Source organism: Histomonas meleagridis (assembly GCF_020186115.1).
Source record: "Histomonas meleagridis strain 2922-C6/04-10x chromosome Unknown contig_20, whole genome shotgun sequence".
Taxonomy (NCBI): Eukaryota; Parabasalia; order Tritrichomonadida; family Dientamoebidae; genus Histomonas; species Histomonas meleagridis.
Window position 1 is genome coordinate 21,644 of NW_027150805.1, and position 27,495 is coordinate 49,138.

General features: G+C 29.9%; 10 protein-coding genes across 10 annotated transcripts; 6 read left to right on the top strand and 4 right to left on the bottom strand.

Annotated features, from left to right (window-relative positions):
• Window positions 1-146: 146 nt before the first annotated feature.
• Window positions 147-689, top strand: GO595_002598 (uncharacterized protein; the record flags this gene model as incomplete). Its single annotated transcript, XM_067915526.1, has 1 exon — window positions 147-689. One exon carries the CDS (start codon window positions 147-149, stop codon window positions 687-689), a length of 543 nt encoding a protein of 180 aa, XP_067776399.1.
• Window positions 690-795: 106 nt separating this feature from the next.
• GO595_002599 (uncharacterized protein) lies at window positions 796-1,668 on the bottom strand (the record flags this gene model as incomplete). The annotated part of the gene is made up of 1 exon (XM_067915527.1): window positions 796-1,668. One exon carries the CDS (start codon window positions 1,666-1,668, stop codon window positions 796-798), a length of 873 nt encoding a protein of 290 aa, XP_067776400.1.
• A 1,314-nt stretch (window positions 1,669-2,982) lies between these two features.
• On the top strand, window positions 2,983-3,750 carry GO595_002600 (uncharacterized protein; the record flags this gene model as incomplete). Its single annotated transcript, XM_067915528.1, has 1 exon — window positions 2,983-3,750. The coding sequence occupies one exon, from the start codon at window positions 2,983-2,985 to the stop codon at window positions 3,748-3,750; it is 768 nt and encodes a 255-aa protein (XP_067776401.1).
• Window positions 3,751-4,204: 454 nt separating this feature from the next.
• On the bottom strand, window positions 4,205-5,593 carry GO595_002601 (CAMK family protein kinase; the record flags this gene model as incomplete). The annotated part of the gene is made up of 1 exon (XM_067915529.1): window positions 4,205-5,593. One exon carries the CDS (start codon window positions 5,591-5,593, stop codon window positions 4,205-4,207), a length of 1,389 nt encoding a protein of 462 aa, XP_067776402.1.
• A 4,814-nt stretch (window positions 5,594-10,407) lies between these two features.
• On the bottom strand, window positions 10,408-10,992 carry GO595_002602 (uncharacterized protein; the record flags this gene model as incomplete). Its single annotated transcript, XM_067915530.1, has 1 exon — window positions 10,408-10,992. One exon carries the CDS (start codon window positions 10,990-10,992, stop codon window positions 10,408-10,410), a length of 585 nt encoding a protein of 194 aa, XP_067776403.1.
• Window positions 10,993-11,282: 290 nt separating this feature from the next.
• GO595_002603 (60S ribosomal protein L19) lies at window positions 11,283-11,819 on the bottom strand (the record flags this gene model as incomplete). Its single annotated transcript, XM_067915531.1, has 1 exon — window positions 11,283-11,819. The coding sequence occupies one exon, from the start codon at window positions 11,817-11,819 to the stop codon at window positions 11,283-11,285; it is 537 nt and encodes a 178-aa protein (XP_067776404.1).
• Window positions 11,820-11,935: 116 nt separating this feature from the next.
• On the top strand, window positions 11,936-12,844 carry GO595_002604 (uncharacterized protein; the record flags this gene model as incomplete). Its single annotated transcript, XM_067915532.1, has 1 exon — window positions 11,936-12,844. The coding sequence occupies one exon, from the start codon at window positions 11,936-11,938 to the stop codon at window positions 12,842-12,844; it is 909 nt and encodes a 302-aa protein (XP_067776405.1).
• Window positions 12,845-15,311: 2,467 nt separating this feature from the next.
• GO595_002605 (Fer-1-like 4) lies at window positions 15,312-16,943 on the top strand (the record flags this gene model as incomplete). Its single annotated transcript, XM_067915533.1, has 1 exon — window positions 15,312-16,943. The coding sequence occupies one exon, from the start codon at window positions 15,312-15,314 to the stop codon at window positions 16,941-16,943; it is 1,632 nt and encodes a 543-aa protein (XP_067776406.1).
• Window positions 16,944-25,289: 8,346 nt separating this feature from the next.
• On the top strand, window positions 25,290-25,658 carry GO595_002606 (rac-like GTP-binding protein ARAC7; the record flags this gene model as incomplete). The annotated part of the gene is made up of 1 exon (XM_067915535.1): window positions 25,290-25,658. One exon carries the CDS (start codon window positions 25,290-25,292, stop codon window positions 25,656-25,658), a length of 369 nt encoding a protein of 122 aa, XP_067776407.1.
• Window positions 25,659-26,125: 467 nt separating this feature from the next.
• GO595_002607 (uncharacterized protein) lies at window positions 26,126-26,746 on the top strand (the record flags this gene model as incomplete). The annotated part of the gene is made up of 1 exon (XM_067915536.1): window positions 26,126-26,746. The coding sequence occupies one exon, from the start codon at window positions 26,126-26,128 to the stop codon at window positions 26,744-26,746; it is 621 nt and encodes a 206-aa protein (XP_067776408.1).
• Window positions 26,747-27,495: the final 749 nt, after the last annotated feature.

Here is a 27,495-nt window from a genome sequence, read left to right on the forward strand (position 1 = left end):
CCATATTGTTAGAATTTTAGGTGGCAAGAGTTTAAATAAAACATTTTGTTTTTAACTTTAATATGTGCATTAATATTATATATGAAATTAAAAAAAATTTGAAAATAAGGAAGTAGCCGTTTAAATATTGGATTAAGCCGTTTAAAATGGGGTGGTCTAATTCGAATATGGGAGAAGAACCCATCTCTCCATTTTGGAGTCTTTTAATAAACCCAGGAGAGCCAACTCCAATAACATTCCCAGACTCAATGTTGCTTACAGTTACAAGTGTTTCTCTTGGTTTTATTCCAAAGAAAAAAGCCAAAGGTATTATTCGAATTTTTTCAAATGTAGAAACGATTATTATGAGCTCTGAAGCAGACATAGATGACACAGGATTTAGCAAATCTCGTAGCCTTATTGCAACTCTTATACCAGGAAAACATGAATTTCAAAATCTCAATTTAATTTTTTCACCTCTTAACATCACTACTTTTGAAGTTCAAGGAAATCTTCCTGTGAATGTCATTGGGCATTTATCACCAATTGAAGTAAATGAAGAGGAAGAGGAAGAAGACATTCTTGAAGATATGCTTCATGAACAGTCTCATTCATCAACATCAAGTACTCCTAAAGCTAAAGAAGTACCTGACGAAGAAGTTATTGATGTACAAGCACGACTTAGAGCACTTTCAGCAAAAAAGAAATAAACAAATCGTATAAATTATCTATCGTTTTTTGTTTGATTTATAAAAAAGTAAAAAAGTGACACATGATGTAAATTTACAAATATTTTTGATATGAATTTGTTACGCGCTAAGGAACTTCTAATACGATAAGTTGAGACTTGGGTAGAAGTGCACTGTTACCATACACATCTTCACACATGATTTGGCCATTTTCTTCCTCCATAATTGCCACAATTGTTCCAACATCAAATACATCTGAACCAGGCTCAGCTACAACAGCTACGCCGTAACCGATTACATTAATGAATGAAAATGGAACAAATCCGCATTCTGCATATTTTGGCTTCATTACCAACGCCCATTCACATTTTGGTTTTTCCATTAGGAAAAGTCTCATGTCTTTAGAAACAGACAACTCATTGTCTTCGCTAGATGTGAAATCGTGTAAAACTGTGCATAAGAAGAACGGGAAATATTCCATTTTGAATCTCGGAATTAACGATGACTCTGGAGCGATAAAACGATTTGAGAAAACAAACTTGTCAAATCGAACTGGTGAAACGTCAATAAAACATATGTGATGCTTATTAATAAACTCTGTGAAATCGGTCATGAAATCAATTTTGACGAGAATGCAAGATTTATCTTTGATCTCATTGATCATATTGATGACAACATCTTTGAGTTGCCTGTAGGTGTTAAATAATTCGCTATTTGATGAATCATTTAATTCCTTCAGTCGACGGTTACATTCGTCACTGAAAGCGGTTATAGCGGCTAATGCCTGAAAAAGTTTCTGCTTTCTCTGTTCAAATGTTGATGTTGATTTTGTGTAGCGAGCATAAAGATTTGTAATTTCTTTCTTAGTGCTCGCGTTGTTGGGTTTTGTGGAGGCGGCATTAAGTAAATTTGCTAGTGAGATTAATTCTTTGTGCGTTTGGGCAAGTTGAGATTTAGCAACAATAACTTCTTTTTCTTTGCTCTTGAAAGTTGAAGACATTGAACAATAAAATAACTTGCGATTTGAAATACATTGGTCAAGAATATTTATCACACTTGATTGAATACTTTTGGATAATTTATTGAACGAATTCTGGAAGCACGTAAATGACTCTGGAACCTCTTGATATGCTTTTAATAATGTTCCGTTTTGACCTGGGACATCATAATTGATTTTGGAATTATGAAGAATTCCTTTGGACATTTTATAATTTCCAAACTGACGCGAAAAATTTATGATGGATTGCCTGATTTTCTCAAGTTCTGTTGTGTTTTGAGCAAACGCATTGAGGAGATTCAAGCATCCCTCCATTGTCCCTCCAATTACACTTTTTCGTAAAAATTGAATGAAAACATTTTTTCCACAGAAATTCTGGTTACATGAAAAAAATTATATCACTGTAAAATACCCACATTAAATCACAATAATTCCAAGTTTTTTATTGTGTGTACTAAATGCTATTTTTTAAAATAATGATCATTTGATTTATAATTCTTACTGAAAAAAGAATAACACAAATGCTCAGAAATTTTACGTCATGTTCTGGAACTAGAACTAATAGGTTGGCTTATTTTGGAATACAAATACTTCACATTCAAAGTTGCACTAATAAATAAGATTGAAAAATTAAAACAACTATTGCTCACAACCTTATCACATTTAAATAAATTTTATCCAGAATCTTTTAAACCTTTGACTCAATTTTCGAATGATTAAAATACATGACAAAGGCAACAATACTGTAAGATGGTAACATTTGACAAAACAAGGAATTTTGTAATTTTTTGTTTATAATATTAAAAATATTTAAAGCTGATCATCAATTTAAAAATTAATTTCCTTAAGGAAAAAACAACTTTATTTTATACGAATAAAAAAATGTATATAAAATCATAGGTCAACCAAATTAGAATTGGATGCTTAACAATCTTCCAAATACAAAGGAAAGCTTCACTTCACTTACGGTTTATTAAATTCAATGTTTTCAATGAGCTTAGTCAATTCGGAGTGAAGCAAGCGAGGAAGGGATGTAAACTATTCAAAAGCAAAATCAAATTTCACCTTTTGTGTTTTAGTCTTGTTATAGAATGAAATCTCAAGCTAACGAAGAGCAACAGATGGGAGGTCCAATATCGGTCCGATCTCTTGAAAGTGTGGGAATTGCAGCTGCCGATATTAAGAAACTTCAAGAAAATGGATTTAACACAGTTGAATCAATTGCATTTTCTACTCGCAAACAAATAGTTGACATCAAAGGAATCACCGAAGTTAAAGCCGATAAAATCATTGCTGCAGCGGCTCAATTAGGTACCAATGGGATTCTCATCAGCAATTGAATACAATCAACGGAGACAAGACATGATATATATTAAAACAGGTTCCACCGAACTTGACAAGTTACTTGGCGGAGGAATTGAAACAGGATCGGTTACTGAAGTATTTGGAGAATTTCGAACTGGAAAAACCCAACTTTGTCATACCTTATCAGTTACATGCCAGCTACAAATTGAAGAAGGTGGTGCGCAAGGAAAATGCTTGTGGATAGATACTGAAGGTACGTTTCGCACTGAAAGAATAATTCCTATTGCCGAGAGGTTTGGTTTAGATCCTAATGATGTCATGGAAAACATTGCATATGCTAGAGCATATAATACAGATCATCAAATGCAACTTTTAGTAACGGCTTCAGCTATGATGGCTGAATCACACTATGCATTGCTTATAGTTGACTCGTCTACGAACTTATATCGAACTGATTATAGCGGAAGAGGAGAACTCAGCGCACGTCAAATGCACTTGGGCCAGTTTTTGAGAGGTTTACAGCGGCTTGCCGATGAGTACGGAATCGCAGTCCTTATCACGAATCAAGTTGTGGCACAAGTCGATGGCAGTTGCATGTTCGCAGCTGATCCCAAAAAACCAATTGGAGGGAACATTATGGCACACGCAAGTCAAACAAGACTGTATTTAAGGAAGGGAAGAGGAGAAACACGTATTTGTAAGATATATGACTCGCCATCATTGCCTGAATCAGAAGCTATGTTCGCAATATCGAATGGAGGAATTATTGATGCAGAGTAAATTTGATTAACTTTCATTCATTAATAAATGGATATACGTTTCCAGAAACAGATAAAAGTTTTCTTTGGTTTTTCACCAAATCATTATGCATTCAAATTTGTAAATTTGAAATTTCAATATTTGCAATTTTTAGATGAAAGAACTGAGGTAATGCATTGTACATGAAATAAAATAACTAATGACACAAGAAATTAAAGAAATTCATAATGAAAATGAAAATCAAATTCTGTAATTTCACTACTTACATTTAAATGAAATAACTGAGAAAACGCATCAACCAAGATGAGACCACCAATTAAATAAAAAATCAAAGAAAATCAAATTATGTAATTTCACCATTTGCAAAATCATTTTCCATTCCAAACTTGATGTTATTAATGAAACATTAGAAAGATTTTAAATTTATTGATTTAATTATATAATAACAAAAATTTTGTTTTGGCATCATTTCACTTCACAAGTCTTTCACAAAAAGTGAATTTGATCGTCTTCTCTTTATGACGTCCTTTGAGTCATGCTTTCTTGATGTGCTGACCTTTGTGTGACTTACAGGCGAATCTTCTGTAGCGTTATGTCTTCTATGAGAAGAAGTTGGCTTAGGGATTGGTCTTAATGGTGATCGTTCCTTAGATACCTGATATCTCTCTTGTGAAGCAGGCGATGGCGTTAAAGGCGATTGATGATTAGCATGCACACGAGTAGAGTCACGTCTTGGCCTTGTGTGTACGCGATGATGATGATGATGTTCTTCATTAGCATCTGAATTACATCTGGTTACTGGAAGTTCTATCTTGACTTTGCGCGTCGTTGCGGCTTCGTCAAGCGAATCCATCATCTCTTTGATGCTTTCGGTTACTTTGATGCGCTTCAGAATTAAATAGATGGCAGTCGACTCGTTGTACTCGCCCTCCAAAAGAGACTGCGTTAACTTGTTGATGTTGACGCCCATCGATTGGATTTTGGGGATGAGATCTGCTTCGATGCCTGACTGAATCCATTTCTCTTCATTAGATTGAAGACGTGAAAACATCTCATACTCATTGGTAGAAAACCAGGGATGGTGCTTGATCTTCTCGATCGTAAGACGTGTTTCGGGATTCTTGGTAAGAATCTTGTGTAAGAGATCAACAATTTGTGGTGATAAATAACTGGGATATTGAGGCTCAGTATAAGCTATTTGTTGAAGAAGGCCTTGGATATCATCATCGTCAAATGGAAGCTCGCCAGTAACCATTGCATATAATAATATCCCGGCACTCCAGATATCTGCTGCTTTGGTATACTTATGACCAAGAACCATCTCTGGAGATGCATAAGCTGGCGAACCACATGCTGTCTTTAGCTCTGGTGAATCAATGGAAAAATTATTTGATAATCCAAAATCTATTAATCTTAGGTTGTAGTTACGATCTAAAAGAACATTTTCTGCTTTGAGATCACGATGTGCTACAAGACGAACATCATGAAGATATTCAAGTGCAGAAATTAGTTGAGAAAAATAGCGTCTGACTAATTTTTCTGGAAGCCTTCCGTGCGTATTTACGTAAGTGAGTATAGAACCATTTTCTGCGTACTCCATTACAATATAAGTATACCTTGGAGTTTCAATGATTTCAAAAAGCTTTGAAATAAAAGGGTGATCTGTTTGTTTCATGATATTGATTTCTCTGATAAATCTTGTTCTTGCGTCCTCGTCTTGGATTGTCGAATTGTCAATAACTTTGATTGCAACATTTTGTTTTGCGAGTAAGTGTTCGGCCCTCCAAACTGTTGCAAAAGAGCCCTTTCCAATTGGCTTCCTGAGGATGTAATTCCCTATAATGCGGGGGAGGTTGGATTTCATTTCCTTTGTCAAACCGTCATATAACCTCCCGGTTCAAAAAGTTGTTAAAGAAAGAATTTATTCTCTGAATTTTGAGTGACCATGAACATTATTTAAAATATATTTATCGTATAAAATAATGCAAATTAAAATATAAAAAAGAAATGATATGATTGACTTGCATATAAGATATCTGGTTTATAATATAAAAATATATATATGTTTATAAAAATTATTCTCTATAAACTTTTTTTGGTGTCAGAAAAAACCGTTTCGATATCAGCGTTTTTCGGTTCGCATCATAAAAAGTTTGATAACCGAAAATAATCAACAGAAAACAATAAAAATCAGAATTTCGGACCGGTTATCATGAAAAACATCCTCATTCTAACATGATTTCAAAGAGAAAATAGAATATAAAAATTCTTTTTTTTAAGTCTTCTTAACGTTAGATCATTTGAACTTAAATAAATTCTCAGTTATGCAAAAAAATTGGTTAGAGATTTGGAACTTATCCAGAAAGGTTTGGAACGGTGAATGGTGTAAAAGAACTTTTTGAATGGTATACACGGTTATAAAATGGATTTGACCTTCCTTCTCTAATTTGCAAAATTCCAGCAGATAAAATATATAACCATGCAATTTCATAAGAAGCACAAGAGGCTAAGGTGTTTTGCATGCTAAATTATAAATTTTATAGTTTTAAATTTAAATTTGCTAATTAATAAAGTCGAATGAATTCATTCAATTTTTAAATACGCTTTTAATGTTGTTGCAAAATAGTTTGTGAAACATAGGGAAAAGGAGTTATCTTTCTTTAGTTTTGTTTAAACAAAAAATTGAATCGTTTACATTTTTAATTTCAGAAATTTTCGATCGCTCTCCAAAATACTTAATATAATTCTTGAATGGGAAGCGGCCAAAGCTGCTTTATCATCGGTGAATGGTTCAAAACATTAGAATCACTTGAAAAAATTATTTTGAACATAGATAATGATAACATTGATGAATCTGTTGAAACAACATTGAATCTTCTTAGTGATGATGTATCTCCATCTCCTAGCTGGACTCTTAGTCGAATGGTATATTCAGCATATGTTTCACAAATGAAAGATGCAGATATTTATTTTAATTTTATTAAAGAAATCAATGAAAAAAGAGATAAAAATGATTATGATATGATTAATGCATTTGCTCAATTTCTTCTTAGTTTAGATATGCAAGAATCTTATTTTCTTCTTAGTAGAATGATCGAATCAAATTTAATATCATCAAATTTTGTTAAGAATAAAATGTCTTTTTATTTTGCAAATCATATGTCCAAAAAAAAGATCAATAAAATTAGATATTGTCATCTTCCGTTTTCTGATTATTTCTATGTTAACTATGAAGAACTTTCAAATAATGATTGGGAACTTCATAAGAAATATGTTAAAGAAGGAATAAATCAGAATGAAATTGCGAAAATAATTCGGAATGATGAAATAGAAAAACTTCAAGAAATATCATCAGAAACAAACTTCGATTTTAATCAAACAATTGAGCCATCACTTTATGAAAGATATTCATTTATTAATCATAAAAATGTTACATTAATTGATTATGCAGCATTTTTTTCTTCAGTTAAATGTTTTAAATATTTACTTATGAATAATGCAAAAGTAGAAAACACAGGTAAATATGCAGTTGCAGGTGGAAATGAAGAAATTATTCATTTATGTGAACAAAATCATTCATCATTTAAAGATGCATATGTAGCAGCAATTGAATTTCATCAAAATGATATCTTTCATTATCTTTACGATAATAATATTGTTAAATATCCTTTAGAAAGACTTGTTAACTTGTTTTTGTTTCCTAAAAATGAATTCACGAATTTTGAGTTATTTAATGTTTTTCTTGAAGGCAAAAGAATCAATATTAATAATGCTATGAATGATTAAATCTTTTGTTTGTTTTTTCTATTAAAAAAATAATTTTTGTAAGATATTTTTGCAAATTATTTTAAATATTTGAAACACCTCTTATTTATGCATCTAAATATAACCATATAGAAATAACTAAATTACTTCTTGAACAAGAAGGAATAAATATCAATATCAAAGATTTTTATTATTATAAAAATTTGATGTGTCAAAAGAATATTCTTTAGAGATTTATCAATTTATAAAATACTCCATTTCTTTGGGCTTGTATAAATGGTCACACTGGAATAGTTAAGTTACTTCTTAAACAAAAAGGAATTGATATTAATACTAAAAGTATTTATATGTTTTATTTAATATTTATTTTAATAATTTTATTATATATGAAAATGATATTTGAAAATAATTAATATTATTTATGACACCACTTATGAGGGCATCTGAAAATGGACACACTGAAATAGTTAAATTACTATTGAATCAAAAAGGAATTGATATTAATGCTAAAGATATTTATTTGTTTTATTTAATATTTATTTTAATAAATTAGAATTTCAAAAAAGTATTTGGAAATTATTTAAATTATTTATGACACCACTTATGTTTGCATCATATAAAGGTTATTTAGAAATTACAAAATTACTTCTTGAACAAGAAGGAATTGATGTTAATACAAAAGATTATAAATATTATAATATTTTAGTATTTCAAAATAATATTTGGAATTTGTTTAAACTATTTATTACAGCACTTATTTATGCATCTTCAAATGATCATATAAATATTGTAAAGTTGCTTCTTGAACAAGAAGGAATTGATATTAATGCTAAAAATAAAATTTATATTAATAATTTTGTATTTCAAAATACTATTTGGAAATTATTTAAATTATTTTATACTGCACTTATTTCCGCATCTAGATTTGGTCATATAGAAATAGTTAAATTACTTCTTGAGCAAAAAGGAATTGATATTAATGCTAAAGATATTTATTTGTTTTTATTTAGAATTTATTATAATAATTTAATTTATAAAAATAATATACGGAAATTATATCAATTATATGATACAGCATTTATACTTGCATCTTTTTGTGGGCACAAAGAAATAGTCAGATTACTGAATAATAAAGAATTTAATTGTAATGCTTAAATGTAATTTCAATATTTTAATGTGATAATCATTTCTTGTTTACAATAGAATTTCAAAGGAGATTTTTTGTTCAATGACTTTAAAATATTTATTAATTTTTTGAGCAAAATTAAATCAGGTTTTTAATAAAATACTTTCATTTTTGAAGTTACAGATAAAAACGATGCATTTTTACATGTTATCTTTATTCCAAATTTATTTCCGATTGTTATTTAAAATGTTCCCTGCTAAATCCATCGTTAAATGCGATGAAAACGAATCAATTTCTCTTCTTGAAAAAGAAAATTTTCATTGTATTAAAGGAATTCGAATAATTGGGTTATTTCACCAATTGGAATGCTTAATATCCTTATCCATTGATGTGTTAAGTGAATTGGCAATGGAAATCGAAAAAATTTCCAAGCGGATTATTGATGTAGAAAGCAAAATGAGTAATATTACTCAAAATATTTTGTATAATACCAAAAACTTTCTAAGAGAAGAAAAATTTCAAAACACATCACATAAAAATGAGTCAATACCAAATATTCAACTAACATTAAGTTGTACAAAGATTGTACAAGATCTTATTGAAACAGCAGAACCATCACCTGATTTTTCTTCATTTAATATTTTTTTATCATTAACTTTAAACGATTATATAATTGATGTTAATAAGTGTTTTTCTGATCCGGATTTTTTTAAGCGTCAATATATTCAAGAATTACTCAAACAATGTAAAGAATATAAAGAAGAATTGAAAAGGAACAATAAAAGGAAGTCAACATTTATTTATCATCATGATACAAAGAAAAATAATGTTCATTATTTTACGCAATGTCCTCCAGCAATTATTCCATGTCTTAAACCTAAAATGTTAATATGTCCTCCTCCAAAAGGTCAAGCATTTCATCAAGATATTCCAATTTCACTTTTATCTCAAAATAATAATAAGGAAATAAGAAAGCAATATCAAAGCATGCGTTCTCTTTCAACATTCTCTAATATTCAATCTAAAACTCAATTTAAAAAAATTAAACCTGTATTAATTAGAGCTACAGCAATTTCAAAATCACAACTTAAAAAGAAATCTTCAAAAACAAATGAAACAGAAATTGATCTACCTTATTGTCAAGAAGAACAATCATATAATACAACATCAAATGTTAAAATCAATCAATCCCTTACTCCTCCAGTTGTTGAAAGAATAAGTCAAAATTCCATTATACCTCCGCCACCAATATCAGATCTCATAATTGAATCAGATTCAAGCTTTAAAGACTCTCAATCTGAAGACATCATAAATAAGGATCAACATAATGCTCAGTCACCAAAACCAATTTCTCATTTAGATTTGATAAAAATGGGAAAATATAAACTAAAAAAAGTAGATATTAAACCTCCACAAAAACAAAGATTTAATGATATTGATCCAACAAAACTTACTGTACAAGAAATACTACGCATGACTGCAAAAATACGTGAAGTTGTTGCATGCTCAGAATCTTCATCAGATGAATCATCTTCGTCGACATCATCGTGGTAAATCATTAATGATATTAGATACTGATATTCTCAAAAATCCGTGGACAGCCGATAGGAAATTCTATTAACGATAATTGATTTTCAGAACAAGAATACAGTTTGCTGCTTTAAATTCTCTATCGGACGTAAGAGCACGTTAATGACACGATAAAACCGTGCGACCGGCAGTTTCATAATTTCAAATCACATTTCTTTTATCGTTCTTTAGTTCAAATGGAAATAAAACTATTTTACTCAATAGATGGTGCATTTCTTTTGGTGTTCGTGAGCTTCCTTGAGCTCTTTGTTACCTGTTTCCATCTTCTGAGCAGCTTGTGTAGTAGTTGTATCAATTCCGACGAGGACATGTCTTTGTTTCTGAAGCTCTTCTAATGTTTCATGGAATATCTTGTTAACATCTTTCATGGTTTGAAGGATACTATTGACTTCTTGTTCGAGTATTTCTAAGTATTCGGTATCTTGATCAACCTGTGCTTGAGAAACAAGTTGATTTTGGAACTGTGGAGCTGGCGCTGATTCCTCGGCTGCAGTACTGCTCCTTAGTTTATTTAGAACAGGAACTAATTTTTGTTGGATATCTTGGTTTAATTCGTCAAATTGCTTTTGGCATTCATTAACTGCAGGGTCGTTCTTTTGGCTGAGAGCCATTAAGCTTTGTTTGCTTTGAGAAGATAAACGTTTTAAAGTTTGAACTTTGCTTTGGATTTGATCACGAAGATCTGGTCCATCATCGAAGCCTCCAACCTTGTCGGAAAGGTCGCATATTTCTTGTAGTAATTGTTTCATTGATCTAAAATCATTTTGAAGGGAAGCAATCATCGTGTAAAGAAATGATGGAAAAGTGACAACTTTGTTCAGCTAACTTTTAAAAAACCGTTTCCAAACCACTTTTTTCAATAAAGAAAATAATTCCATTGAATACAATATAAAAATCACCGAAAATACACCAGATCACAACAAAAAACTTTAGATAAAGCGGAAAGATTGATTTAAGATAACTCAACACATTTTATTGTCGAGCTAGTAATCAAATTAAGTTCATGTAAAAAATTGAATTAATTCAAGATTAATTATGAAGAATAGATTTAAGCATGTTCCTTAAAAAAAATTTACTTAGCAGCAGCTGCTTTCTTTTCCCTCATTCTGCGGCTGCGAGCACGACGAGCTGCAATTTGTTGTTGAAGATTCTTTTCACGTTCGTTTTCAACTTTGAGGGTATGGATGTGTTCCATTAAAACACGCTTGTTACGGAATTCGTTACCCTTAGCTTTGAGATATAACTTGCGATATAAATGTGAATCAATTTCCTTCTTCTGTTTGAAATCTCTGAGGGTGCGGCGAAGAACACGTATACGGCGGATCCATTGCCATTTGGAGTTAAGGCGTGCATTACGTGTACCGCGACGTTTACCATAACCCCTATGACGACCAAGACGCTTAGCAAGAACACGCTTTGTGTGGCGAGCACTTGAGTGCATTGCAACTGGACGACGAACAATGATACCATCTCCAACAAGTTTTCTAATTTGTTGACGAGAGTTAGCCATTGCGATGGTTGAAATTTCTGTTTCATCCATCCAAACACGGCCAACGCCACAATTAAGCACAGAAGCTGCTAATCTTTTTTGAAGCTTTAAGCTGGACATTTTGGTCAAAGGCCAACCAAACCGTTTTATTCATTGAAAAGCATGTCAAACAAACCTTCTGAATCAGTTGAACGTTAATAATTAATCATTTGAAATGTTTACATTTTCCAGAAAAAATGGCCGAAAACAACAATGAGACAGCAAATAATGACGCAAACATAACAATTAAAGTCAAATGGAATGGGTGTACAAACCCAGCAGAAGTTTCAGTGTCAAAAGATATAACAGGGGAAGCTCTTAAAGATATTGTTACAGATTTAACTACAATTCCTATATCAAAATTAAAAGTTCTTGTTAAGGGTTCTGTTCTAAAACCAAAAGATAAACTCTCTAGCATATCTGATGTTAAAGATGGTACCGCTGTTTATCTTGTTGAATCATTTGATCTTCCACCATTCGAAGAAGAGGAAGAAGAGGAAGAAATCGAAGACCCAAAAGACAAAAATGGTGAAGAAGAAAAAGAATTTGTTCCAGAACCAGAAGTTGAACTTCCTGAAGATCCTAATTTTACTGATGTTGAAAATTTCCAACGAATGGTTTTAAACATGCAAAAGCTCATCAGTAGGTTTGGTGTAGCTTCTGCAAATCTTCAATACAATATGGATAATGTAGAAGTTGCTCCGGCAAACAAAGCCCTCAAGCAATATATTGAGTTATGGGAAAAAGAAGGGCATAAATTTGAAGAATACAGAAACAAACTTCTTGAGTTTCAAAGCAAAGCATATTCTACATTCAAGTCTGATCCAGCACAAAATCAAACAAAAGAGAACGATAAGCCGGAAGACGTTAACAACGATACAACGGTTATCGATACGCCGATACCGGAACAAAATGAACCTACAGAAAATAATGTTACTGAAGAGACAAGACAAATAGAAGAAATTCCTGAAACATGTCTAACTGAAGAAGAGCTTAGACTAGTTGAAGAAGACAAAACAATCATTGCAAACCTTCAAAACAAACCTTTGTTTGGAATTGATTATGAAATAGGTCGCACAAATAAGCATTATTACTTCTTGAGATAAAGAGATTTAAATAAAATATATTTAATTTCATTAATTTTAGTGATTTAATGAATCATTTTTTTGTTTTGTTTAAAGTAATCATTTACTAAATAATTTATTTACAATTTTATTTTCATATCCACCAATTGATTTAATTGTTTTGCTTAAAGTAAACTTTCAAAAAGATTTTAATCATTTACTAAATAATTTATTTACAATTTTATTTTCATATCCACCAATTGATTTAATTGTTTTGCTTAAAGTAAAATTTCAAAATGATTTTAATCATTTACTAATCTAAAAACATGAAAACATTTGTCTATTTACAATTTCATTTTCATATCCACCAATTGATTTATTCGTTATTCCTCCTTAAACTGCATTAAAAAAAATACATAAAATACAAAACTCATTGTTTACTTCTGTAAAACACGAACCTGCTTGACGATGTATTCTTTGGCACCAATATGTCGACTCTCCTTGCTATCTCCTGTGCTATTTGATCAATTTCGTTCAATTGCCTTCTCATTTGTTGCTGCTGCACCTGTGTAATATTTAACATGTTTGCCTGTGACGTTACTTTACCTTTTAATTGGGATATTATCTCTGACTGCTTATCCTGCAATCCTATCATTTCCTCGAGCATTTTGTTCATTTGATGCTGTTCGTGCACAATATTAGTAAACAAAATCGATGGCCTTGTTTTTGTTTGTGATTCTCCTGCTTCTTTCTTTTGTAACAATTGCGCTATGTCGCCTCTATCATCAGCTTCTGCGATATCTTCTGGAGTTTTCCCAAGTTGATTTTTAAGTTTCGTATCTGCACCTGCTTGTAATAATAACGCAGCGATGTTCCGCCGATTATGTAAACAAGCATAATGTAATGGTGTATCTCCACCTTTGTCTTGAATGTTTACATTAGCTTTTTTATCTAATAACATCTTGGAACTGTTCTCATTGCCAAACCAACATGCACAATGAAGAGCTGTTTTACCAGAAAAATCAACTTGGTCTATGTTTATGTTGGTGGCTAGTAAAAGTTTTATAATATCTAAATACCCAAACCAGCAAGCAAGATGAAGTGGAGTACGTTAAAAAATAAACGGATACCAAATGATGCAAAAAAACTGCAATGTCAGTGGTGGTGAAATTAACGCCGGCTTTTAGAAGAAGAGAGACACAGTTGGTACGACCATTTCGAGTGGCTATAAGAAGCGGACTTGTATCACGTGATATTATTTGTTTGCCCATTGGAGTATCAAGAAGATATGACAATATTTGTGAGTGATCAGATATTGCTGCCCAATGAATTGCTGTATAAAATAGAAAAAATAAATTCCAAAAGAAAATAAAAAACAGCAAAAAAAGAAAATAAATACTATCAGTTACTTCAATTTTGGCTCCGTTAATGCATAAGTACTTGAGAACATCAAGGGATCCACACGCTGCTGCAATGCATATTATTGGAACATGGTTCCGTACATATTGATTAATCTTAAGTGAAAAAAATAAAGAAACGTATCAACCGTCGCATTAGGACTGATTTTTGATGGAACTATTAGCTGTATTTTTGATTCTAAGTTTCGCTGACATGCGATTATAACTTGCTTTAGGTTTTCGTTCATTTATTTGGTTATTGTGAAAAAATATACTTGACAATAAAAATTCAGTAAATTTTATTATGTCAATAAATTCTTCAATTTAGGCAAGTCATTAAAATCACTTCTATACAATGGACATTTTCCAAATAAAAAGCAATTCGGAAATAGACCAATCCATTACTAGAAAAATGTTAATGAACCCAAATAAATTAATTAACATCTATTAATATCTCAAAAAATGTAGAATCTGATTCAAAGCTTTCATGAATCATTAAATTTCAACTATAAAAAGTTTAGGATATAAATCAGGTGTTGAATCATTACAATTTCACTTGAAAAGAAGTATACTTACCTGAGAAATCTCGTAAACCATTAAAGAAGTTATACTACTTCACATTAACTCTCTATAGAATTCTATTTATAAATACAAAAATTGTTCTTAAAATGAAAGAAGAAAAATAAGCATGCAGAAAGGTGAAAATAAATTTCTTTTAAAAATTTATTTTTCTTATTGTTGTAATTAACGTAATAGCATGCTCTTCATGTATTTTGTGTGGGTGTGGGTGTTGATACCTTAATGGTTTATAAAAATAAGAACATTATGAAATTTTATCAATTAAGACTGTTATTATGTATCTGGCCATCTAACTATTCAAAATTTGAATACTCGCCTCACTTTTATTTCAAATTTTTCTATGTTGGCACTTTTTGACTGATGCAATTAGACGTCATTTTTGACATAACCGTCTGGCTAGATGGGTTTTTTGATAAGAGCTATGATCAATTTCCCAGAAGCCAATTTCCCCTGTCAAACCCATTGAAACAATTCAATGGACGTTCACTCAACGTCCATTCAATTATTTTTATAGAGTTTTTTCTTCATTTTCCATGTTCAAATTCTACGTTATTCGTGGTTCTAACTTACCTCCAGCTGATCCTAATGGTAAATCTGATCCATATTGTGTTCTTACAGCATATGCTGCTGATGGACCATACAAACTTGGAAAAACTAAAATCAAAAAGAAGACATTAAATCCAGTTTGGGATGAAAAACGTGAGAAACCATTTTATCTCTATACTCCCCTTATAAAAAAGCTTGAAATTCTTGTTTATGATCATGATCTTATTGGCAAAGATGATTATCTTGGAAAAGTTGAAATAGATTTCTTTAAGCAAATACCAACTTTTGATCAGATCATCAAAATTCCACTTGTTACTGATCTTAAAACGAAAGGGAATCCATCCATTGAAATTGTAATATCACGTGAATTCAAATTTGAAAGTGAAGATAATTGCGATCCTATATTATACCATCGTTCAGCCATCTATCTTGAATATGATCCGCCAATTCCAAAGCAGCAACAAGATGTTTCCAGTTTAGGTGCAGCTGTATTCGATATGTTTGATGGTGGCTGTTGTCGATTACTTCCCAAAATTGAAAATGGTGATGATCGCGGATGTAAAGTTTATATATATCCGTGGGCATTAACTGATTCTGGCTGTACCCAAATACTTACTTTAAATCCATTCGAACTGGAAAGACATTATCCTACATCTGAACATTTATTTTATGTTCCGTTAATCTTAATGAATCTTAATTATACAGGAAAAGTTAAATTAACATGCATTGGACTTAACAAAGAAAATAAGAAGCCGCCAATTCTTCATTTCCAACAATTATTTGAATTTAAAGGTAGTGATTTAATTAATTGTCCACGAGTTATTCGATATTCAGATAACAAAGATTATGTTAAAATTAACATTAAACCAAATAATTGTCTTAATCATTTTTCACTTGATAGATGTATTTCATTAACTTCAGTTCCAAACAAGAATATGCATAATTATTTATTAAGTGTTAAGTCATTAGTTGTTAATGAAAATGTAACGGATGAAAAAATATTTCATCGTATTAATTTAAATGTTGACGATCCATTTCCAATTCAAGTTGCACTTAAATATTTCCAACGACCATTACCTGATACAATACATATTTTTGCAGAACATCAATTATTAACTACGGCTGGTTTCCAATTTGATATAGGATTTATTGCATATGATATCAATTTTAATCACATCGATTTTATTTATCCACAAAAGCCATCGATGTTCAATGATGCAGTAAAACTTGCTATTGATGAAAATGGAAGGTATAATGAATTTGGTAGAGAGATATATTCTATTATCAAACTTAATCAATTGCCTCCAGAAGTATTTTGTTTATCATTCGGAGTTTCGGAAAATACAAACAAGAAATTTAATACGAAATTGGGCGCATTTTTTAGAGTTTATGATGCAAAAGATGATTTGGAATTAATGGGCTTCACTGGAAGGAAAAAAGGGTTCCATTCTTGTGTTTGGATATTTTCCATATTTAGATGTAATGGTGATTGGGCAATAGTACCAACAATGCGTACTTACAGTGGTAAAGGCTTAGTAGGTGGAATTATTGCTCTGAATCAAAGTATCAAAGAAGACATGAAAAAAGAGAGATACTTTGATCGAATTTTAAAACAATAAAAAGTCAATGAAAAGAGTTTTTGGTAATATTATATTATATAGGAACGTTTCATATCAATAAAATTTAACTGTAAGCAATTAGAAAAAAAAAATTAAAATTTAATAATGGTTCTTTCAAAATAATAAATCATTTGTATATAAAGTTGAAGCGAAAAGTTCAAAAATTTTTTTTTCGGTAAAATTGGTTTCAAACCAAGAAATAGCAATCGTGATAACACATAATGTATCTATGATAACATATTTGATCATAAGAAAATTAAAATACAATCTTAAAAATCGTCTGAAAAAATCTGTTTTTTGATATTATAGAAATTTTGATGGAAGTTTTTATCTACTAATCAGATTTTAATTTCGATAATTACAGCTGTTTCAAATCTATTTTGATTTTTCGACATGATTTCTATACTTCACGTTGATTTTTGTGTGTTTCACTCGAGATGTCGCACCAAAAAAAATTCTTTTACGGTCACTTTTTAAATAATATCAAAAGTACACAATTTTGACATGGACACACAAAAGTTGAATGAACATTCAATTTAAACTTTATTTTCATAGAAAGTTGGTTGTTTTTTGTCGTTTTCTTTTAAATTCATTCAAATGTCAAGTCCTCACTTGTGAGCAAGTAAATGAGATCTTTTCATGTCACCTAATGCTTCATGTGTGTGCCTCGGCATACAAAATAATTTCGATGGAAACTCACATGTCACATCGAAAAACAGTTGTTACACACATTTCTAATGAAAAATTAAAGGTCTTTCGTTACAACCAAACCAGATTTATATCGGAAACGCATATACCAAATCGATGAAATATAATACATATCCTCAATCAATGATAACATTAATTCACATTGGCATGTTCATCCTCCTCATAGATTTCAGCAAACATGTTTTTAGATCAAATAAATATTATTTTTATTCTCTTACTGAGAATAAAACAATGAACAAGCATATGCATAACAAAAGCATTCATTACATGCCAAGTAACAATAAAGAACTCATAAAAAGTAAAATATTTTTACAAAAAATTCAAACAGCAAACAACATAAATCATTTACTGCAATGCGTTTCACTCAATAATTCTCTAAATAACATTAGAATAGGTTTTAAGCATTTCGTTTCTTCAAATCTAATAATTTCGTATTTTTATTCCAAAATAACTGCAATCTTTCATATCCTGCATAATATATATCATTTTAATGATAGTTCTCAATGTAATTCATCAATGAATTGCAGCAATAATATTCTTAAAAATCTACCAAAAATTAATGCATTAATTACTTCTATATATTCAAATATAACTTTGTTCGAATTTATATTTTTTGTTTTTACTTTCTTTTCCAAAATTTATTTTAATCAAAAAAGCATTCATCAAAAAAACGAAGTTATTCTGATTTTAATGATTATATTTTTTGTTAATACAAAGCAATCATATGACGAAGAGACAAAAACACTCACAATATCTGATTTCATTGATTATTCAAAAGATTATATGAATTATACAGAACGCGTTATAATTATTGATGTTGGCGAGATTGAAAGTAATGCATTCAGAGAATGGCCTTTATTGACAACAGTAATAATTGGAGAAACAGTTGGAAATATCGGTAATAGAGCATTTGCATCATGTACAAAATTAAAATATGTGCAATTTCCAGATAAATTAATGGGTGGAATTGGAGGTGGTGCATTTGCAGAATGTATTTCATTAAATAATATTACAATTCGTTGTAATACCATTGGTGATAATGCATTTTATAAATGTACAGGACTTGAAACGATAACTTTAGAAGTAGGCGTCCGAAATATTGGATCTGATGCATTCAGAGGATGTACAAACCTTGTGAATATTTATATACCAAGTTCTGTTACTTCAATTGGAAATGCATTTTTAGAATGTACAAATCTTCAATTTATTAATGTCTCAGAAGAAAATTTTAAATATTCGAATTATGAAAATGATGGGGTTTTATATAATAAGAAATTACACAAATTATTAGTTATCCAAATATGAAAAGTAAAACATTTACAATTCCTAATTCAGTCATTTCTATTATGAATTATTCTTTTGCAAGTTGTAATAATTTAGAAAGAATTTTTATTGATGAAAATGTTCAATATATTAATTCATTTGCATTTTTTAATTGTACATCACTTCAATGTATTTATTTTAATGGAGAAATTTCACCAGAAATACAAAATGATGCATTTGTTAATATAAATGCGACAAGAGTTATGACAATAGAAACATATCAAAATGAAACATTTGGAAATATGGAAATTACAAAGGGAACAACACTTGACGAATGTCTCCCGCCAACACGCACATTCACATTCACACAAAGTGATACATTCACTAACTCAAATACATTTACTAACATAAATACATTTGCTAATTCAAACACATTTACGAAATCAAAAAATAATTTTGATTCAAATACTTATGTTAATACATTTTCGCTGAATTTTACTTTTGTTAATACTATTACTTAAACTTATTCTTTATCGTTTATAAAAACTTTATCAAATTATTATACTTTCTTAAAATCTTATTCAGTTACTTTTATTGAATCTGAAACTAAATATATTTATGTCGATTTCATATATTATAATTATACAATTATATATTATCCGGAATATTTTACGTATTATTCAAATTTCTTTTATATTTCTTATATCGAAGATGTAATAATAAACACTAATGATAATAATACATTAATTATCATTATAATTGTTATTGTAATTGTAATAATTATTGTATTTGTAATGATAATTATAATTTTTATGATTAAATATCAAAATAAGAAGCGGAAACAAAATGAAGAAGAAATGAATATTTCAGATGAAAATAATAATAAAATTAATGAAATCGATAATACATTTTCAGTTGGGATTAATAATTCAAATATTGAAGAAGATCCATTTGCAGACGATTTCAAAGAAGAAAAATTTATCAGTCAGATATAAATAAACATATTTTAAGAACAAAATATTTTAATTTGTTTATTAATTTAATAAATACAAACTTTTGTGTTATTTAGAAAATTTTATGTTTCTTCTATTAGATGATTATTATCGTAAATCCAATTTACCCAAATCATAAACACTAAAAGTAAATGATAAATTATATTAAAGAAAAAATTGGAAATTTAGAGATATTATGGTAAAAATGCACTATTTTTTAAAAAATCAAAAGAAAGATATTCAATTTCAAATAAGTATTTGTCTTGAGTTGTTCTGCTTTTATCTGTGTTAAATTAAGTTTGAACAAAAAGTAAATAACAAATATTTCGTTAATTCATTGTATATAATTAACATATTTATGAAGTTCAAAATCATTATGTAAAAGTTTATCATAATTTTCTTGTTGTTTTCCTAAAATGATGAGCGTTCATCAATCAAACAAAGTATAAAATAAAAAGTTTTTAGTATAGACCATGGTCAGCTGGATGTATGAAAGCTTACAATTTTACGTGAAAAATGAAAAAAGTTGTATGCATCCACCGCTACCTAATAGAACTTTTTGAACCCATATTTCTTCAATGATAAAAAGTTGATTTTTTCATTTGCTATTAGTATTCATTAATGGTCTTAATTACTTTCAATTTTCTTGATAGTTAACAAGAGTTTGTCAACAGGAAAATTCATGATCAAAAAAATATCTATAAAAATTTATTTACTAAAACATGATGTTTATTTTGCAAAACATAAAAAAATCATTATAATATTACTATAGTCAAAATATGTGATTGGATGATCAACCTCCTTCTTTTCATCTCTTTGTTATAGTTTCATTTCTTCGGAGGTAACGATAGATGATGCAAAAGTGAATTTCCACTTTTTCAGTAAAAACTTCCTCGATAGACATTTTTCAAAACAGCTTTTTCAGAAGAATTACTTTCATAAACATGTTAAAAAAACAAAACAATATTTAATTTCTACAAATTTTCTAATTAAATTTTGCAAGTAGTTCTCTATAATTTGTTGTAACTCTTGATAGTTCCTCCAACAAATCATTTTGCCTTGCGTTTTGCTCGGCCAATTCCTTATTCATTGTCTTAATTTTACTCTCCAACAATTTCGATATGACTTTTTCAGATGCTTCACCCAAAAGCAGTTTTTTGATGGTGATGAATAGAAGAGTGGTTCCAACTCTTGTAGATGTCTATTCAGAAAATTTGTAATTACTTTTTCAAGTATATACACTTAAAATATAAATAAAATTTGATAGTAAAAATTATTTGGCTAGATTCGGGTTATATGAGTATATGACTATTATTTATATAAATTGAATATTTCGAAATTATGAAATAATTTTTTGATTATTTATACATATTGATATGCACTATAACATTGCTAAGTATACTATTAGGTTTATTTCAAAATAAATATTATTGATTTTGAGAAAAAGTACATTTATTATAGAAATTTACATGACAAAAGATCATCAAGACTCTAGAAATTCACCCTTTTTTTCTCTCAAAAATTTTATATAAGCATTTATATATACTAAATTTAATTAATTTGAAATATTTAAAGATTTCTTCTGCTGAATTTCGAGAAAAAGTAGTGTTTTGCACGACGGTTTAAAAACCGCGATTTATCATTCAAATATAATACGGTTATAATCTTTTTGGATGGAAAATAATCGTCGGTGGAAGAAAATATGTTATACATGCATATTCTAACAACTTTTTCTCAAAACTCAGCAGAAGAATCTCAATAAAACTTTGATATCATTTCAACCAAATCATTATCATAGTCATATTTGAAAATAAAGAAGAAAAAAAGGGTCAATTTTTTTTATACTCGATTTAAATATTGCGTATTTCAATAAAATTGCATCTTTTGGTGTACTAAGAATAAAAGCAAGAATTCATGTTCTATATGTAAATTTATCAATGATACTAAAAGGGTTAACTTTGTTAGGTTGCTCAAAAGCGAATTCGTAAAAACTGTAATCAGACACAGGATAACTGATTTTGGGGAAATTACACATCTTGATGGCACTTTTAATAAAAATTCAAATGGTTCAAAATACTCAATTGAAAGGTTTATTATTTACTTAATTGTGAAAGATCCACTTTTTGAAGCCTTCAACACTAACGAAATTAGGAATTTCTGGAAAGAAAACATAATAAAAATAATGGAGCTGTATGCAGCACGCAGTACATTACGTTGAACCCATTTTCTCAATCTCATATATGAGATAGACATAAAATAGATCAATCTAGAAGAAAATATTTTGCATGGACAAAGAAAGAAGATAAAAAACTCAAAGATCTAAGCTGTGGTTTTGGCGTTGATCTCAATAAATAAATAAATGAAATTAGGGTTGGGCAATACTGGGCCAATGGCCCTGATGAGGTGAAAAACGGTTGGAAAAAATCTGGGCCATTGGCCCACTTCACCTGGGCCAATGGCCCAGGCCCCATTAAAACCGCAGGGATGCTTGGCCCATGTCCTTTGGACGTTAATAATTTGAAAGGGGTACCTTGGCCCAGGTCCCGATAACGTTAATGAAGCGAAAAGCCTTACTTGGCTGATCCAAATAAATTTTGAATAATATAATTAGATTAGCAGGTTTTGTTTTTTCATCAAAGTAAACTTATGAAATTTATTTTTTGTACACGTAATCAGCCGGCCAAATATCACAATACGATTATTTTTCATTCAAAAATGGCTTTTTGTCATAGTTATCTAAAACAATTAAAACAAGAAGATGTGGTGGCTTTTACTAAGATTTTCGATCTCGGGAGATCTTTGAAATCAATTCATTTCATATTCATCAATTACACGTCGAGTTATTTTCTCATTACAATATAAAAAAATTCGTCTAGATATATTTTCTTTCGTCATGCCTCCCATATAATCATTTATTACATATTTACCTTGAGAAAATATTCTCTCAACACTTGCTGATGTAAGTCTAAGATATATCATTTTTTTTGCTAGAGTATATAAGACAGGCATCTTATCTTTTTGTGATTCCCACCATTGAACGATATCCACTACATTCTCATTGTTTGATGCGATCATTTTTTCAATTTCATTTTGATATCTGGTATCAACGATTTGACCCCTTCTCACGAATTGGTTATTACTATTATTTACCTTACTGAATGCTTCAGGATATTTTACGAATAAATAGTTCATAAATTTAGATACAAGATTTTTAAAATGATTTGGTAAATCTTCCTCAGGAAATAAAATTTGCTGAAAATTAAGTAGTGGAATTAAGAATCCACCAATCAATAAATTATACAGAAAATTGTGTTTTTGGTATTTTAAGATTCTATCAATATATCCTTTTTTAAATATTTCTGCTGCTTTTTCGAACCCATGTTTAATTAAGATATCACAATGATCAAAATAAATTGTAGCTATGTTGGACATTGCCCAAAAAATAGTTTCTGGGTCATCTCTTTCAAGATCTAACATCATATTCTTAACTCCAATGAAAAATTCACTGAATGCATCAATAATACAAAAGTCACTTATCGAAAAAAATGGAACACCTATTTTAATAAAACTTTTCCCATTTTTTGCTAAATATTTCTGATAATTTTCAAAAATTTCACGACATTCAATGGCTCTAGAAAATAAATCTGCTAAAGAGTACCATCTGGTTATACAATAACAAGGAAATAATTTATAATTTTCTGAGCTTAGAAGAAGAAAACGCTTAAATTTATGAGATGAATGTAAAACTGATAATCTAATCGCTAAATCATGAACATTTGTTAAAGATTGTAATAAATCGTTCATACATCTATTTAAAATATGGTTACAACAAGGAAAAAAGTCGATACCTTTACATGCTCCTATTACATTGCTTCCGCAATCACTACATTGAAATGCAATTTTATTTGATATATTATAATAGTTTATTGTGTCTGTAACATAATGAGATATAACGTCTTTTGTCCTTTGAATGTCATCGGGAACGATCAAATCTAATAAAAACATTGCATCACATGATGAAGCTGTAATGGCTAAAAAATTATGTTGGAATTTGGACCATTCATCAAAATATATTGTTAAATACTGATATTTTGTGATAATTTCTTTGATTGATTGCTTTACTCTTGTTGTAAAGATTTCCAAATAATTGTAAATTGATCTTCTTGAAATTACATCAAAAGCAAATAAATTCGTAAAATCTAGATTGTCAACCAGACTTAAATATTGGTTGTTAAGTAAAATAAATTTTATAATCTGTTTTTGTGTTGCTTTAATTACATTTTCTAATTTTTTGTGTTTTCTAAGACAATGATTAGATATAGTGCTATAGTCTGTACACAGATATTGTGTACAGATTTCGCAAGATGAAATTATCCGAGCATTGTCTTTGTAAAGTTTATATATTTCGTCATCTTATCTAAGAACGACTGCGTGATCAATACCTCTATCATCTGGTAATTGTAATTCTCCCACGATCATTGTACCATTCATCGTGGTAAAGTGAATTGGAATTGTGCACATTTAATTAATGTGAAGTGATTTTACTCGTCTTACAAAAAAATTATTTTCAATTCAAATTCACATTCAATTTTTCATATGATATTTTTATTCTTAACACTTTTTGAATATGACATTTTCAAAATATTTTATGATCCAACTTTTTCGAATGTTTGGTGGTTAAATACGGTTCTTAAATATAAAAAGATACCAATTTTTGTGAGATTATTCAAAAAGTAATATTCAAAAAGTAATATTGCATAACTCGAGATTTTTATTAATTGATTATCCAAAATTTTGGCAATTGAATAAGGGAACTTGACCCAAGTCCCTTTGTCACTTTTGATCATCTTGGCCAAGGTACCCAATCAGGGGCCTATGCCATAGGGCCAAGGTCCCTCATTAATGACCTGGGCCAAGGTGCAAAGGTCCCTTTTAGGTACCTAGGCCACAGTGCCAAGATTTGCTGTCACTTTTGGGCCATTGGCCAAGTTGCTTCCCAACCCTAAATGAAATATTATTCTTATCGCTCTCCACAGTCAAAAAAAGAAAATAACAAGAATAAACGTTAAGTAAAATTCTTAACTTTACTTCGCTATTTTTTGTGAGAATAATTGGTCGGAACCACCAAAAGCCTTTGGAGAAGTTTATCCGTACCGATTTTCTTTTTTGTGGGGATCGAAATACAGGCAAAACATCTTTTTTGATTACTTTTACGACCAGGTGTTTCCCAAATTTTAAACCAACGTGTTTTGATGGTTTTTTACAAAATTTCAAATTTGAAGGTCATAGAATAACTTTAGGTATATGGGATTCAGATCTTCAAAAAGACACTTCTAAAAAGTTATTTAATAACTTTATCCAACCTTTAAAAGGCGATATTGTAATGCTTTGTTTTTCGCTTGTTTCACCAAATTCATTAAGAGGTATCTTAGATTTCCATTATCCAGAGATTAAGAAAATCAGGCCAGATCTCAGATTTGTTTTAGTTGGTCTGAAAAGTGATCTCCGAGATGAATGCAATGAAAGTTCATATAACGAAAATGCATATCATTCACGCCAAATAATACCAAGTAGTCAAATAGAAGAAGTGAAAAATATAATTGGAGCAGAGGCTTACGTTGAGTGTTCGGCAAAGAACAATGAGCATGTAGTTGATGTTATTGAAGCGGGCTTTCGAGCTCTTATAGCAAAGCGTAATGAAAACACATTAACTCTAAGAGAAAGTGAGCAAAATAAATGCCAATTACGATAAATAAATTTAAATATTTAAATCTTTTATTTGAACAAAATAATTTTTGATTCGTTTCAAAAGAGATGGCGTTTTGTTTAAATTTTTACACCTATTAAAAGTTTGAAAATGTTGTGACAATTTTGGGTGAATCTTTTTATATCTTTTTGGTATCGGAGTGGCGAATTGATGATAATATTCGAGGCATGTCATATGATTAATTTAACTATTATTATTTTTTATGTTGTATTTATATCAATAATTGTTAAGCGATCTTTTTTTTTATCTTGTGAAAATTCACGCACTTTATTGTCAAACAGTTGGTTATGATTCCTGATGAGTAATATTATGCAATGCTTCTTCTATGAGTTGTATAGTTATTAATTTTGTTTAATTTTTTAATTCAAAAAATGCCATATAAAATTGAAAAACGGTTTCCATTCAATTGAAAATTTCCTGACGCTTTTTCAATATGTTAACGGACTAAACAAATGGAGAAAGACAAGCTTTCCACAAATGATTTTACCAACATGAACATCAATTCACAAACTAAAAAAGAGCCAACCACTGGAATTCAGCCATATAATGAAAGACTCAATACTAATACAGAATCAATTACTGGAATTCAACCTTATAATAATAATTCTAATTCCAAAACAGAACAACCTACAAGAGCTAAGCCATGCGATGAGCCAATAACAGGAATTCGACCTTATAATAATATAAAAATAATTGAAACACAGTCATCCTCTGAAAATATTCCCGATATTAAAGACAATTCAACGAATCCGGTAGCACAGCCACATACTACAGCAAGTTCACCACCACCATCATGTCCAAGTCCTCAACATTTCCATGGGCATTGGCATCCTGGCGATCGCCCTCGCGGTGGTCCACACCATTGCCGAGGAGGTCCACACCATTGGCATCCTGGCGATCGCCCTCGTGGTGGACCACATCATTGCCGAGGAGGTCCACACCATTGGCATCCAGATGGTCCCCATCACCCTTGCGGTGGTCCACACCATTGCCGAGGAGGTCCGCACCATCGGCATCCAGACGGTCCCCATCACCCTCGCTGTGGAGGCCCGCCTCAGCCTCTTAATAAATAAAAATTTGTTATTAATCAAAAAAAGAAAATCTCAACATTAATATAAATACAAAATCAAATACTTGATATTTTCTTATTACTTTAAAGCTTAAAAACATTATGTATCATATTACAATGAACCACACTTTTTATTCTCTGAACTTCAATTGGTAAAAATTGATCACAGATGACGTATCGTTTGCCATTTTTCATCACCAATGACAAAGCAGTAACGGTTATTTGAAGGTATGTTATTATCTTAAAATGATTCACTTACATTATCATTGATATTAATTCCTTTTTCTTCCAAAAACGCGAAAATTTCATAATTATCTTTTTCAATGTAAAGCTGATCAAATATTTAGTTTTATCTTCAGACATTTTCTGCATTGATTGAATTTTATCTAATTTATTCTCATAAATATATTTAAAGATATCATTTCGATGAAATCCAATTGCATCCACCTTCAAATGATGAATGATTTTGTTCATATAAATGAATAATTTTCTCATTTCCACCTGCAACTGCATATTTACCAGAATTATTTACTTTTGCATTATCCATAAGTAAATATTAGAAACATTTAACTGAAGCAAAGAATGATGTGTAATCAATTAATGAAACATTTTTTGTATTATATGATTAAACATCTTATTATTTATAAATATTTTTTATGGAAAAGATTTAAAAATTTAAAGATCAAATCAAACATATAAAGCTCAGTCGAACTCATTCAGGCCTGAATGATTTCGAATTTCGAATATCCGAAA